Source organism: Mauremys reevesii, linkage group 13, assembly GCF_016161935.1.
Source record: "Mauremys reevesii isolate NIE-2019 linkage group 13, ASM1616193v1, whole genome shotgun sequence".
In the NCBI taxonomy this organism is placed as follows: domain Eukaryota; kingdom Metazoa; phylum Chordata; order Testudines; family Geoemydidae; genus Mauremys; species Mauremys reevesii.
Window position 1 is genome coordinate 39015909 of NC_052635.1, and position 15055 is coordinate 39030963.

At 47.0% G+C, this 15055-nt stretch overlaps 1 protein-coding gene and 1 long non-coding RNA gene across 3 annotated transcripts in view; both read left to right on the forward strand.

Annotated features, from left to right (window-relative positions):
- Positions 1 to 1288: 1288 nt before the first annotated feature.
- Positions 1289 to 8284, forward strand: LOC120380330. The gene is made up of 3 exons (XR_005587716.1): positions 1289 to 1347; positions 6005 to 6181; positions 7582 to 8284. It is a non-coding gene; the product is annotated as an uncharacterized LOC120380330 (long non-coding RNA).
- A 1246-nt stretch (positions 8285 to 9530) lies between these two features.
- The window catches only part of GNAS (GNAS complex locus), a 236215-nt gene continuing 230690 nt past the window's right edge, over positions 9531 to 15055 (forward strand). For both annotated transcript variants that reach the window (XM_039497954.1, XM_039497955.1), the window contains exon 1: positions 9531 to 9944. In XM_039497954.1, coding sequence (XP_039353888.1) covers positions 9704 to 9944 — 241 coding nt within the window. In that variant the 5' untranslated portion in view covers positions 9531 to 9703. The remainder of the gene's footprint in view (positions 9945 to 15055) is intronic.

Sequence of the window (15055 nt, forward strand, 5' to 3'; positions counted from 1 at the left end):
CAATAATCCCTGTTTATCAGAGACAACTGTTTTTACCTCCTGATGTTTAGATGGGTGGTGACAGTATAGACAGTGTGGAAATAAACCCTGGGGCAAACAAACTCACTTACATTTATAACTTTAACACAGATTTGAACCCATAATGTTCAACCCACAAAAACACACAGGCCCCACTGGTAGCTGTGCCACACGGTGTCAGTGTGAAATAGAAAAGTCATTACAATTGCCAGCCAACCAGCACAGATAGCGTGCCTGATATACAGCTGTCAAGCAACAGCTGGTATGATGAATGGGAGAACAAATCTTGGGAAAGGGTACCAAGGAAAACACTCAGGCCCAGGTCCTCAAAGTGAAGTGCCTAACTCTCATTGATTGAAATGGGAGTTAGGCACCGAACAACCTTTGAGGATCCAGGCCTTAATCTTATAAAAAGCACTGGGGGCTGCAATGCTTAATGTGTGTCAGATCTGAGCCTCAGGACATCCAGGCTTGGCAGTTCATAGCCTGGCACCTCTGGCCTTGCTGCATCCGTTATGAATGTAAAAAAATTGCTTAAGCCCTGGCACCTTTCATTACAAATTAAGCACTGGCCCAGGGCTGCCCAGAGGGGGGGGCAAAGGGGGCAATTTGCCCCGGGCCCCGGGCTCCGCAGGGGCCCCCAAGAGAAGAGCGGAGGCTCCCGCCTCCGCCCCTCTCCGGGAGCCTCGGCGCATCAAGCGCCGAGACTCCGGCCGAGCCCCTGAGCCCCGCCCCGAGCGCCGTGGGGAGGGGGCGGGGCAGCTGCCTCCGCTCGGCGTGGAGCTCACAGCCCCGCCCCCTCACCACGTGGCTCTGAGGGGGACGGAGCTCAGGCCCTGCTGGCGACGCGCTCGGTAAGAGGCCGAGGCCGGGGCCGGGAGAAGCCGGGCCGGGCCGGGCCGGGCCGGGCCGTGGGAGAAGCGGGGCCGGGCCGGGCCGGGCGGGGGGGGGAGAAGCGGGACCCGCCGCCATCGAAGCGCAGCCCGGTGGTCAGCGGTAATTCGGTGGCGGGGGGCTCCCGCCGCAGGTCTTCGGGGCACTTTGGCGGCGGGTCCCGGAACAAGGGCCCCGCGCTGCCGAAGACCCCGGGCCCCCGGAATCCTCTGGGCGGCCCTGCACTGGCCGTCTGGTCCCTGCAGTTCTAATTAATTACTCCAGCACAAACCTCATTAAGAATAGCTGGGCCTAACTGATGGCCTGAGCAGAAGTAAGAGGCTAATTAGGCAGACGATACAAAAGGCACAGGAAGGAAGTGGGAAAGGGGCATGTAGAAAGAGATGGCTTTTCCCTGCTTGGGCCAGGACCTGTGAGCTCCCTAGGACTACAGGGGTGAGGTTATATAGTGTATATGGGTGATGGAAGCTAATATTGTATGTAAACTGCAAGGGAGGGGGTTACCAGCAGAAAGGCCTCTGAGCTGTGTGTGGACTTGAGCAGAGCTAGGAGGAAGTGGGCTCTGCCACAGGGTCTTTAATGCCCACAAAAGCAGATCATCACATAAACTAACTTAATTTTTAAGGCCTCTGCTAAGGGAACTACACACAGTAAACTGCATAGCACTGTGCCCCCTGCTTTCACAGAGCCTGAGGGTATCAAACTTGAAAATCAGACCAGTCAGCTATCTCCTCCAGCTACTGTGTTCATATGCTATGTTCTCATCTCATCAGCAGAAAAACTTCATTCAGCTTATACTTCTGATTAACTTGAATCTGTCGATCTAGGTCCTCCTTCTATTTATGATGCCAGGATGAACAGTTGAGAACATCTTGTCGTAATACAGCATATGTTAACAGTCCCATAGGACCCCCTGCTCCCTTGACTGGAAGCATTTGTTATAATTCTTTTCATTTTACATTTTGGAAGTGAATATGAACAGTACTAACTAATTTTTTCCACATCCTCTTTCCCCTCCGCCCTTCTGTGTGAAATGAGTAAGTATCACTATCTTCCCTTTACAGATGAGCTGAGTCATGAGGAAGTTAAGTGAGATAGCAAAATCCCCTGCCAGTAAAGGTAGGATTAGAGATTAGGAGTTTCTGATTTACAATCCCCTTTTCAATCCTGTAGATCAGTGTCTCTCCAGAAGGCCAAGCAGAGAAATTAAGTACCTAGAGTAGGTCATTAGATGAGGACAGCAAACTCCTGATGGCTTGAAGCATAGCAAAAAGATGCAGAAGAAGAGCTGGAACTTGATCCAGATAAAATCAATCTCAGTCTTCAATGGGCACAACTTTGTAAATAATCAGACCCAAATTTTCAAATGTAGGTGTCTTACTTTAAGCACCTAAACCCATATTTTTGCACTGGTGTGACCTGATTTTTCAAAATGCTGAGCCTGCGCGGTTCCTATTAACTTCACTGGGAATTCTAGGTGCTCACACCTCTACAAATCTGGCTACTTTGTTAGATGCCTATGTATGACCCCCTTAATTTGAGCCTGAGTGAGTGGGCTTGACAAGGCCTGAGCTTGGAGGGGAGCACCTTAGAGGTTGCAAATGACTCTGCCACATTGATATCTTGCAATGACAAATGAAAATCTTGAGTATGAATTATTCAAGTGTAAGGGGTTTTGTTTTTGTTCAGAGGGTGAATCATTTTCTTTCCATCCCATGGCACAGATAAATACGAATTTTACTCATTTATGTTTCTTCTGCTGGCATATTTCCTGGTGTTCATCCAGGAGTAAAGTTCTTGCACTCTATTTGTGTGCTCCTTAAACCCACCACTTCTTTATGCTGCAGATGGTGGTCCACCTACCTTCCAAGAGGGCAGTTGGCATTAATTAATCTCACATTACTCTAATTATTTACACCATTCCTAAGAATCACTTTCAATGGAAAACAGAGATGAACTTAATGGTTTGTCAGAAATGTTGATTCCTATGAAGAGTAGTTACCTCATACAGGATTGGACGAGGACACCCTAAGGGAGGAAGGAATACAGAAGCTCAATATCCTTTAATGGTTAGAGTGCCCTGTTTTAAATGTCTGTGTGCTGGAAGTAGAAATGCCCGCAAGAGCTAAAAGAATGTAGGGAAGTAAATGAATGTTGTACCATACTGAAGCCAAAACAGCTCTAACCTACCTTAATGCTATTCTGAATAAAGTGAAACACGGTCTAGTCTATAGATCAGTGTTTCCCAAACTTGGGATGCCCCTTGTGTAGGGAAAGCCCCTGGCGGGCCGGGCCGGTTTGTTTACCTCCCCCTAGCCGCGGTTCGCCGCTCCAGGCCAATGGGAGCTGCGGGAAGCTGTGATAGTCCCCTGCCTTCGACTCAGACTTGACTTGGTCCAGGTAACCTGGCTCTGACCCTCAGCTCCAATTTCTGACTTTGGCTCTGACCCTTGCCTCCGAGTCTGGCTCCATTCCTGGCTACTGACTGCTGCTCTAACTATGAGGTCTGAGTGCTCATGTCTTGGTCTCCAAAAGGTTGGCCTTGTGTAAGTCACCTTCCTATGCCTCCATTCCCCATCTGTAAAATGGAAATAATGATGCTTACCTCCTTTATGAAGTGTCTTGAGATCTACTGATGAAAAGTGCTGTTTAAGAGCTAGATATAATTATTATTACAGGACACAATCAACATCCTGGGTGATTTTTATTTTTTATTTTTTTGGTGTGGGGGGTTTAACAGTATTTCACTCTTATTAGCTGTCAAACTGCTCTGTGGAAAAACAGCTGTTAGCATATCGTACTAGGAGTTTAGCAATGTCTTGCCTCTTGTCCCAGCTCTCTTTAATGTGCATAGGAAGTGAATATGATATATTAGTACTCCCTTTAAGGAGTTTTTCAAAGAAGTTAAGCACAGAGTTGCACATCTGAGAGAACACACTGACTGCAGTTAGCCAGTACGTGTGCACAACCATGACATTAACATGGAGAACTGAGGTAGAACTCTTTGGAAACCTGGCTTCACATCCTGTCAGTGCATTTTGTGTAAACTACGATTAAACCTCTGCTTTTGTGGCCAAATTCCATCCCACTGTGTAAAAGCCCCTACAATGTTCATGCCCATATGTAATAAAAGATACTTTGATCATCAGGTGGTATTCAGACCTGTGTGACTTTCAAAATTAATCAATATCATTGTAATACACCTAACTGTGAAATAGAAAACTAAGACCTTATCATGCTGCCACTGAATTCAGTAAAAGTTTTGCCATCTGAATTGGCCGGTGGCCAATATACAGTCCAGAAATGCTGATCAGTATAGTGAGAAGACACAATGATTGAGGAAGCTGAATGAATTCAGAGTTACACAGTAACTGTAGGCATGGACGGTAGACATGAGTAGACCAGCATATACACATTTTAATTTCAAGCTGCTCTTATATCTCCTTTTCTTGCCAGATACCTGTATCTAACTCCACCTGCTGTTTTAGTATGGTGCTGTCATGTTTTTTCTAGGAATTTAAAGACATGTTGTGGGCAGAGGGCAAAGGACTGGCTAGTGCAGGGGCCGGCAACCTTTCAGAAGTGCTGTGCTGAGTCTTCATTTATTCACTCTCATTTAAGGTTTCGCGTGCCAGTAATACGTTTTAACATTTTTAGAAGGTCTCTTTCTATAAGTCTATAATATATAACTAAACTATTGTTGTACGTAAAGTAAATAAGGTTTTTTAAATGTTTAAGAAGCTTCATTTAAAATTAAATTAAAATGCAGAGCCTCCCAGAGCGGTGACCAGGACCCAGGAAGTGAGAGTGCCACTGAAAATCAGCTTGCGTGCCGCCTTCGGCACGCGTGCCATAGGTTGCCTATCCCTGGGCTAGTGTGTCTGAGTTTTAAATGGCTAGCTAACACCTTTACCTATGGTTTGGGAGGGTTTGGTTTTTTATAAGGCTCATTGCAGTAAGAATGGGTGTTGCATGCCGTGTAAAACGCCATTCAAGACAGCAGTTAAGGGCACTTGGGAAGAACTCATCTTTGGAAAGGTTTCCATATTTTAATTGCAGCCAACCCAACTAATCCTAACATTTCAAAGTCTCATTGTTGTGCATTACACAAAGCTGATAATATTTGTCCTTCTGAAGCCCTGGGGGATCTGATTCTTTAGCTGAATGCTGCCTTCTGTTGTCCTTTTAGTTTGCCCTTCCCCCCGCCCCCCAATGGCCAGTCAAGGGCTCTTGTTCCTTTTTCAGGCAGCGGCAGCGCACTGACTCTTGTAACATAGTGTGCCTCAAAGAATCATCTCAGCTCTAAATATAACCTTACTCTTGTTCTAGTGCCTCTCCAAAAGCCACAGATGGGGTTGGGGTGGGGGGGAAGAACTTAATAATACTCCTCAAACCCACTTGCCTGGCCTTTATATTCCGTCAGCATCTTGCATTTCTTTCACTTGAGTATACGAATGAGACAGACAGAAGTTCAGTCCCGGGGGAAAGACATCACAATGAGGGACACAGAAAAATAGTGGTGAGGACACTTCAGTAGGACGTGGGGTTGATTCACTTCTGCAGCACAAAATTACTGTTTCTACAATTTTGGGGTCATGGCCGCATAGCTGCGGTGAATTTTTCTGCTGTGCAGTGGTTTGTATAGCTATCTAATCTCTCTCTGGTATTTACAAGGCACCAAATACGGTAATGTCCAGGCACCAGAGCACTGAATCGGCATCTAGAGCATTGTTTAGGTATATTATAATAAACGGGAGGAAACAAATAGCAAAGAGTTAGAATCTGCCCCCCACCTGCTCATGATGAGTGGCACCTTACTCTGGGAGTAGTCCTATTGACCTCCATGGGACTACTCATGGAGTAAAGTACTACTCAGAGTGAGTAAAGGTGCAGAGTGAAATGAGCAACATCCCCAAGACATGGGTGTGGCCTGCTCTGGAGTTCCAGAAACCCACTCTTGTAGTTTAGTTGCAAATTTACCTTTGTCCTATTCATCGTAATGCCAGCTCCCAGAGAAGTCGGTTCGTAAAGGGACACTGGAAGCAAGTATAGATAATCCCCAAATTTACTTTTTTTTTTTTTTTTTTTTTAGATGAAAACTAACTTCAGACAGGGCTATGCATCTGGTTCTGCAGGGACGCAAGAAAGCCTGAGAGAGAGTGTGTGTTTTGCAAGATTGTGTCTTCTCATAGTATTTCCATTCCTGGATAGTGAAACTATCATGAAGACCAGCTCTCTCATTACTTAGGCCCAGAAATGCCTCCTTCAGGTATTCATAAAGTACATTAAACTATAAACCCAGAGGTGAAAGTAAGCCGGTACAGTATGGCATACTGGCAAGAGCCGGTATACAGCCAACCATACCGGCAGGGAGCAGCCTCCCCAGACCAGCAATTTAAAACGGCCCTGAGCTCCTGGCAGTGGCCGCAGCCCCTGGCCCTTTAAATCGCCACCAGAGCCCCACTGCTGGAGCCTTGGGGTGGTGGCGGTGGCCAGAGCCCTGGGCCCTTTAAATCACCACCAGAGCCCAAGAGCTCCCGGCTGCCGCCACAGCTCCCACTACCATGGGGCTCCAGCGGTGATTTAAAGGGCCCGGGGCTCCCTGCCACCGCTACCAGAGCCCCAGGCTCTTTAAATTGCTGCTGGAGCCCCGAGTAGCAGCAGCAATTTAAAGAGCCCAGGAATTTAAAGACCCCGCCCCTTCCACCTGAGGCCCTGCCCCTTCTGGTTGAGTGCCCCCTCCCCATTGCTCAGGACCCCAGTCCTGTGTACCTGTAAGTCCCTTAGAACAACATTAAAAACAAACACTGAAACCGGCATATGCCCTTAATGTCTGTAGAAATGTTTCTGTGGGGTTTTTTTTTAAAGGGGCTCCACCTACTTGAAATCTAGCTCAGTTTTTTTAAAACAAGTTAAAGTTTGTTTCAGGTATTACACTGGCCTTGCCCCCCCACCCCACACCTATTTTTATGGTTTTACAATCACATTTTCTTATTTCCTAAGCATTAAACTGTAACCTAGCCCTATATGGCTGTATAGGGGGGAAGAGAGCATAAGACAATGCTGCTGACCCTTCCCCCAGGCGCACAGCCTGCATGATCATGGAGGGCTTGCACAGATAGGAAGCCCAAACACCAAGATAAGAGCTGATTCCGTGGAGTCATAGTTCCCCACAGCACACAGGAAGGGACCAGAGACGCATAGGGAAGAGCAGGGATTTGGTTGACTCTTGGCTTTGCCCACCACACCTGTGCCAAATGGCTGAGCTAACTGAGCACAGAGGAGGGAATGTGCTGTGTATAGCAAGGGGCTGATGGAACATGCTGTTCCCCCTCCTTGTGCATCAGAGGATCTCCTGGGGAATTATAACTCTGAGGGGTACCTCTGACTCATAACTTTTTTCCTCTCTTTCTGTGGCAGTGCAATTGCATGACATGTCTTTAACAAGCAAAGCGTCAATCTAGCCCCAACTGCTTTTCTCTCCCCTGAAGTTCCCCTCAAAGGCCCTGGATCTCCAGTTACACACATGAGTGCATAAAGTTACTCAGATGCAGAATAAGGGCAAACAACAGCCCTTGGATTAAAAGAACATTTTTGTTTTAAGAATTGCTTTGCATTGTTCACATTGCAGCAATCTCTTGCTATTATTATTTCCTTTGTTTTGTACAGTGCCTAGTACATGGATGCTGCCTGAAATAATGTATGGAGCATCAAGAGAAACAGAAAGTGAAAATGACTAGTCTCTTTCCAGTCTAAGGGTCTGATCCTCCAAATACTGAGCAGCAGCAGCATTATCTTTCCCCAGCAGTCAATGTTGGTTTCCCGAGTCCAGAAACAGCTCTCCTTTGAATGAATCTTCTCTAGGACAAGTTTTTTTTTCCCCACAATTAGCTGCTCCAATTTCTGTCTCCGCTGTTGAAATCAGCTCAGCAGCGCAGTGGCTGGCTTCCAAAGCCATCAAGGTGCATGATCGCTAATGCATGTGTAGCAACCTCTGTATATTAATGAGTGTCTGGACCATGGCACTCAGCTGTGTTCCTTCTGTGCTGGCTGACAGTTTGAAAATGGCCCTGATTCACAAAAGGTGGATAAATCATGGGATGCCAGCGGAGGATTCATAGAAATTTGCTACTGTGACCACAAGTCCCTGAATTCGCAGGGCTTCTGGTAGCTGTCCCACAATGCACAGTGAGAAAAATCCCAACATGCATAGAGCTCACCAGCAGGACAAAATGCCAGTGGAGACCTAGTCAGAATTCTGAGCACTTATTTTGGAAAAAAGTCAGTACCATGTGTATATACTGATTCGGAGGGAAGTAGGTAACAGCCAGACATGTGGATGAAATTATTTCAGAATAACTATTGCAAAACTGTTCATGCACACAAACCTAATCTGGGGTCGGGGTGAGGGGAAATCACTCATCCTGACAAGCCCTGACATAGGAGAATAAGGGAGACATGCTTCTTCCAGTAATGCCCAATTCTTACTCATTCAAAGCCATCCCACTGACCTCAATGAGATGAATAACATGAGTAGGGATTACAGTATTGGGCCATATAATATAAAACTTTCTGGGGTGGGGACCATCCCTTTGTTGTATGTTTGTGTAGTGCCTAGCACAATGAGACTAAGGCCCTCCAGATGTAACCACAATGCAAATAACTAATCAGAATCAAAGAGTAAAGAAACAGCAAAAAATGCAACAAATTAGATTTTTAAAATTCTTGCCACTAAAAAACAGGCCAGATCCTGAACTGCAAATGTACATGGATTTACACCAGTTGAGGACTGGGCATAGGATTTATTGTTGATACATTTGGGGGTTGTGGGACAGTACATGGCTAGAAAAGGGATACACAGGATCAGAAAGCTATCAATCTATGTAATCTTCCACTGAAAAGTGATAGTACCCATAAATATCTTTCTCCCTAATATGCATTGAAGACAGGGATATATTTGGCATCAAATAATTCTTGCCTTTATATTATCCAATCAGTGAACTGCTACAGATGCAAAAAGTTATCACTCATCAAAAGCCAAGGCTGGTTAGAAGACACAGGGATTTAACTGTCCATTCGTTTATGATTTTTTTCCCCCTGAGCCAGCACAATAAAATAATACAAACTTCTGGGCAGACTTGTACTGGTCTGTTCTGATAGCTCAGGTGTTAGCAGTAGCCCAAGAAAGGAGTTGTGGTTATTTAAAAATACCGGATTTTAATCTGACAGTGTCCCTTTAACGTGGGAAGGGCTCTGAAGTGCATGGGTTGGATGAAGCTTTCTCAGTTAAAAATGATTTTGCTTCCTGTGTTTCCATGAGATATTTACAAATCTTAGCCATCGTATTTATTTTAAATCTCCCTCAGTGGGATTGTCCCGCTTCAGAACAGCCCTTGGAGTCAATTCCCCAGCAACCTCAAAGCGAATGTTTAGCTAATGGAGGAGGAGGTGAAGGAGACAGTGAGACACTTCTTGCACCACCCACAGCAGGCAAAGCCATTGTAAAGAAAAAAGAAAAAAGTACAGTATCTCCCCCGCCTGGGTTTTCTGGAGAATACGGTAACCAGGTCGGGATCACGTGTATATTTCCCCTTATGAGTGTGGAAAGAAAAAAAAAATGACCCAAAAGGGGGAGGGAAAAATGTGCTCCTGAGCCCAGGGGCAGCAGCTCCACCTTAAGAGGCCGCAGGGAGAATCCCCCAGGCAGAGGCTGGCTCCCGAGGCGCCCAGCTGGAGACCATGCCTGGGGCTTGGTAAAGGGCAGGCGCCAGGGACCCGCCAGCTTTGCCCCATGGGGATGTGTTACAGCCTGCGAGCCAGGCTGCTGGGAGCCCACCCCTCCATCGCCTACGGCGGGGAGGGGGAGCCGCACGCCGGGCAGCTGGAGCACGCGGACCCCCAGCTGCTCCACAGGCTGCGGGAAGAGCTGGTCGCCAAGGAGAAGGCGGACAAGAAACGGAGCAAGAGCATCGACAAGACGCTGAAAGCCGAGAAGCGGGAGTACAAGCAGACCCACCGGCTGCTCCTGCTGGGTGAGTGAGGGAGGGAGGGAGCGGGGCTGGCGCTGCCCAGACCCCCTGACTCCGCGGGCAGGTCCCCGGGCTGGCCGCGCGTGTGTGCGCAGCCCGGCGTGTGCCAGCGGCGAAGGGGGGCTTGCAAGTCCCTTGCCGCTTCTGTTGTCCTCCTTTAAACGCGGTTGTGGTGTAGATGCGCTGGGGGGGAAGCTGGCTGGCTCTCGTTGGCTGCTGCCTGTGTCTGCTCTGAAACGCTCAGACTTTACTTACTAACTAACTGGAAAGCGTCTTGGAGATCAGGACGCTTCTCCCCGTGGCTTGGCGTTGGAGCCGTGTAGTGGGTTCGTTATTTCAAGGGTATCCAGATGATCTGCAAGGTGAACAAGCCGCCCAGCCGCTGGACCGCACCACGCCGTGGTTTGACAGGTTAAAGTTGATTATGAATCAGGTAGCCAGAGAGTTGATTCGGTGTCGCTGTGCCTTGATTGAGGCTATGGCTACACTTGCACTTCAAAGCGCTACCGCGGCAGCGCTTTGAAGCGCTAAGTGTAGTCAAAGCGCCAGCGCTGGGAGAGAGCTCTCCCAGCGCTGTCCGTACTCCACCTCCCTGTGGGGAATAACGTACAGCCTTCTTCTATTGGCCCGTTTATTGTCACAGTCAGGTTAAGTTATTCAAGGAGCGGATAGACACTACGGCTGCATTGTTGGGAAATCAAAGGGGTTAAGAGGTGATTTTAAAAAGGGAAATAAACAATTATATGTAGAGGCTGGATTTTTCTGGTTATTCCAAGCAGGTTTAGAAGTTCCTGTGAAGTGTTCAGAGTTTGATTCTTTGTTTCATGGCTTCTCATCTTAAATTACAATTAAATAACTGTTATTTTACCCTGTTTGATCTAATCCATGGTATTTGTAGAGAGGAGTCAATGTGGTATATCTAGGTGCTGATAAATGGGCTTTAGCAAAATTACCTTTATTTTTTAGTAAAACTGGGATACGTATGTTTAAAACACTGATGTATTTTTCCAGTGCTAAATATTTGTTTGCAAGAGATATGTTCCATGTGATTCTTATCTGCTGTCAAGATTATATTAGCATCAGCATTTACCTTCAAAAATGTGTATTTTGAGAGGTAGTCAGAAGCACAGTGGAGAGAATAACTGGCTTCCCCAGGAAGAAAAGCAAGAATGGAAGGGACAGAAAACGTTTTATCTTGTGTTTATTTACATATATAGTTTATACCACAATATAATGCATGATCGAGGACTTGCTCATAAAACAGTGATCAAAAATCTTTGTAAAGTGTAACTAATACATTGTATCCTTCCTAAATTACAGCATTCACTCTTTGAGGACAGTGTTTGATTTGGTTGGTTGAATTTCCATGTAAACTGTTACTCTCTGTGTTGTTATAATGCTATGTGGACCCTTTTAAGAAATACTTTGGTGCGTTTAACTTACTTTTTGTTTCTCTTTAGCAAATAAATTACTAAACTTTGAAATCAGCAAACCACTTCAGGACTGTAGCAAAATCTAAAGTCTAGATAACAACATTTTTTAAAGCTTATTAAAGTGATAATGTTCTGTTATTGATATAGGCCCCAATCCTGCAATTTACAGCACTAGCACAGAAGCCTAACATAAGTGGAGCTCTACATAGGGGTAGCAGTCTGACTTCACATTGTAAATTGCAGGATTGAGGCCTTAATAATAACAATTTCTGTCTGGGAGTTTGATCCAATGTAGGCTGACCAGAGAGCAACTGTGAAAAAACAGGATGGGGTGGGGGGTAATAGGGGCCTATATAAGAAAAAGTCCCAAAAACCAGGACTGGCCCTATAAAAATGGGACATCTGGTCACCCTAATCCAATGTCTCTCAAAATCAATTGGTGTCTTTCCATTGACTTCAATGGGCTTTGCATTAGGCCTGAAGTCGTGATGTTGTTAACAAATATTTTCATTTGCCCATATTTGTCACTGAATAGATGTTCCAGGATCTAAGGCCTGGCCTACACTACAAAGTTAGGTTGATATAAGTCAGCTTGCTCGCTCAATTTTGTCTCTGGTTGACATAAGCACCCTGTTGTAGCTGCACAGTAAAATCACCTCCCTGAATGGTGCAGAGCCATGGTCAACCTACTGATGTTGACCTATGGAGAGGATAGACACTGCAGGACCTGGGTTGACCCTGACAGCTGTCCCACAATGTCCCATTCCCTGCAACAGTGGCCGCTCTGGTCAGTACCTTAAACTCCACTGCCATGGGGTCACAGAGACTGGAAGTCACGTACACATCATTTTAAAACCCCAGCATGTTTTTGAAATGTCTTTTCCTGACTGCCCACCTCGGCAAACACATCTAGCAGCTCAGCCCTGTAGTGTGCAACTCACCATGCCAGTTCCATGCACTGGACGAGTTCCTACCTTGGGTAGGCAGGATTTTGTATCTCCTGGGCCTCTGAGGAGACGAGCCTGTGCAAGCAGAGCTACAGACCAGCCATGGAAATGTGAACATCTGCAAGCGGATTGCACAAGGGATACAGAAAAAGGGGTCTGACAGGGATCAGCAGCAATGCCCCATTATTTTGTACCCTGGTATCATGTATCATGACCACCGGCTCCTCCCCAGTACTACTCATAACCCTGTCTAGATGTCTCAAGAGATCTGCAACCTCCGCACCCAGCAGGCAGTTCACCATGTGGTTCTCCCAATCATCACAAACCCAGCTATCTATGTTTCTAAGATCAACTCCACCATTACTATTACTTGTCTCTTCCTAATAAGTAGAGTTCCCTCTCCTGGCGATGTATCTTCAGTGTGAGAGGATCCCATGACATCATCTATGTTCTCCTTCCCTGAGACTTTCATCCTCCTCCTTAGAGGCTGTCAGATTGGGGGTGGTACCACTCTATGGTGGGCTGGAAAGTCTCTTCTATGTACCTCTCTCAGTCTTCCTTAGCTCCTCCAGTTCAGCCACTCTGGTCTCCAGAGCCCGTACTTGGTCTCTGAGGGCCAAGAGTTCTTTGCACTGAATGAACACATACGCCATGGCCCCCCATAAGGCACATAATCATGTATGATGCATTCAGTGCAATACACTGGATAGCCCCCCACTCTGTTGCTGGACTTCCGCCTGCATTCTCTCTTTTACTCCTGCAGCTTTTTATGTTGGGGTTTCTTCCTCTGTTTTGTTTCTATGGGGAGGGATGGTTTATTGCCTTAAGTTTAGCGAATGTTAATCAGATGTATCTAGCTCTCCCACTTCCTCTCTAAAAACTCTCTCCCTGTTAGCTGCTCCTGTTCTCTAGCTCTATAACATAACAGGTCTCAGTCCTGCAAATAGTTATGCATGCTCGTTACCCTCATGAGAAGTCCCACTGATTTCTGCGGGAGGACTGTTCACAATAGTAAAGTTAAGTGCGTGTGTAAGTGTTTGCAGGATCAGAGCCTATATGAGGCAGAGATCATACAGACAACAGTGTCATATACTACACAACTCTGATCCCTTCCTTGAGCACCATATATCCTGGGCCCTGAATAAGGCTGGGATCCTATGGAAACACATACTATGTGATCTGTAATTAAAGACTGTATCAGAACACAGACACACCAAGGAGCTGAATTAGGGTTGCACAGCTAACCTTAACTCTGGCAATCCTAGTTTTTGAGACACTCTTAATGTAGTTTTTTGTATGTAACTTCTTTTTTTTCTTTTTTTAAGTAGACTGAAAAAACCCAGAAATTCCATCAGAAGGAATGACAATGACACACACCTCACCATGGGTGATCAGCAGGGTTGGGTCATTTCAATCAAGAGCACAGAGGTCACCCAAATGAGCGAACCAGTTACTGATTGTGATAGTATGCTCAGTGTGCTCTGTGGGACTGGAGCACATTGTAAGGGGCATGCAGGAACTGTGTGGGGAAGGAACGCAGTCAGTCCCCAGAGAATGGTTTGAGAATTTAGCTACCGGCCTCTAACAAACCTTTACTGAGCATATGCAAATGGTGATTTTTCAGGGACATGTAACTTTTAGCCCAAGTTGGGCATATTTTCACAAGAGTGGCAAAAGGCATGTAGCTGACCACAGTCCCAGTGCCCCAGCCAAATTTCAGGTCCCTACTCCAACGCATGGAAGTGCTAGAGCTTCTCAATGAAATGGCTGTACAAAGTTTTTAACAGTGAGCAAGACAGTGTCTTTTTTTTCTTAATCTCAGTCTTGAAAACAATTTAACTATTTTTAACAGAATTTAAAAAAAAAAATCAGCCTCAACAAGACAGTTGGAATGGAAAATTTAAACCTAGTTTGACAATGGAAAGTGCTGGGCAACCTATAAGCGGCAGAGTTCCCTCTAATTTTTCCCACCCATGTGGTGGGGTGGGGCCGAGGGGTTTGGAGTGTGGGAGGTGGCTCAGAGCTGGGGCAGAGGGTTGCGGTTGGGGTGGGGTGAGGGCTCCCACTGGGGGTGGGGGCTCTGGGGTGGGGGGGGGTTGGGGTGCAGTGGGGCTCCACATGGCTACGGTGGGGTGAGAGGACTCCCCCACAGCAGCACCTGGGCTGGGGGGGAAGGGAGCCTCTCCCCCAGCCCTGGCAGGTCCAAGCCAGGCTGGGTTGGAGCCGGGGAGGGGCGCCTGTCCCCTGGTGACAGCAGGTCTGGGGCAGGGCTGGGGGAAGGGTGCCTCTCCCCCTCCCGGCCATGGCAGGTTCAGGGCCGGGACTGGGTCGGTGCCAGGGGAGGGGCGCCTGTCCCCCGGCCGCAGCAGGACTGGGGCTTGGGGAGAGGCATCTCTCCCTGTCGCAGCCCTGAGCACCTGCACAGTGCTTAATAGGCGGCCACGCAGCTTAGAGAGAACTTAGTGCCGCCTGTCTATCCGCTAACAATTATGTTATGACAAAAGGTGCTAATGGATTGCACGTTAGGGGTCACTGATGTATAAACACCCAGCATGAAACTCTCTGTGGAAAGAGTTCCAGAGGCCATGCAGTAAGTGCTTTCAGAGATGTTAAGCCTATTGTGGGGGGGGGGGGGAGAAGGAGGGAAAAGTAGAGAGAGTGTGGGTACGTCTTCACTACCGGCCGGATCGGCGGGTAGCAATCGATTTCTCGGGGATCGATATATCGCGTCTCA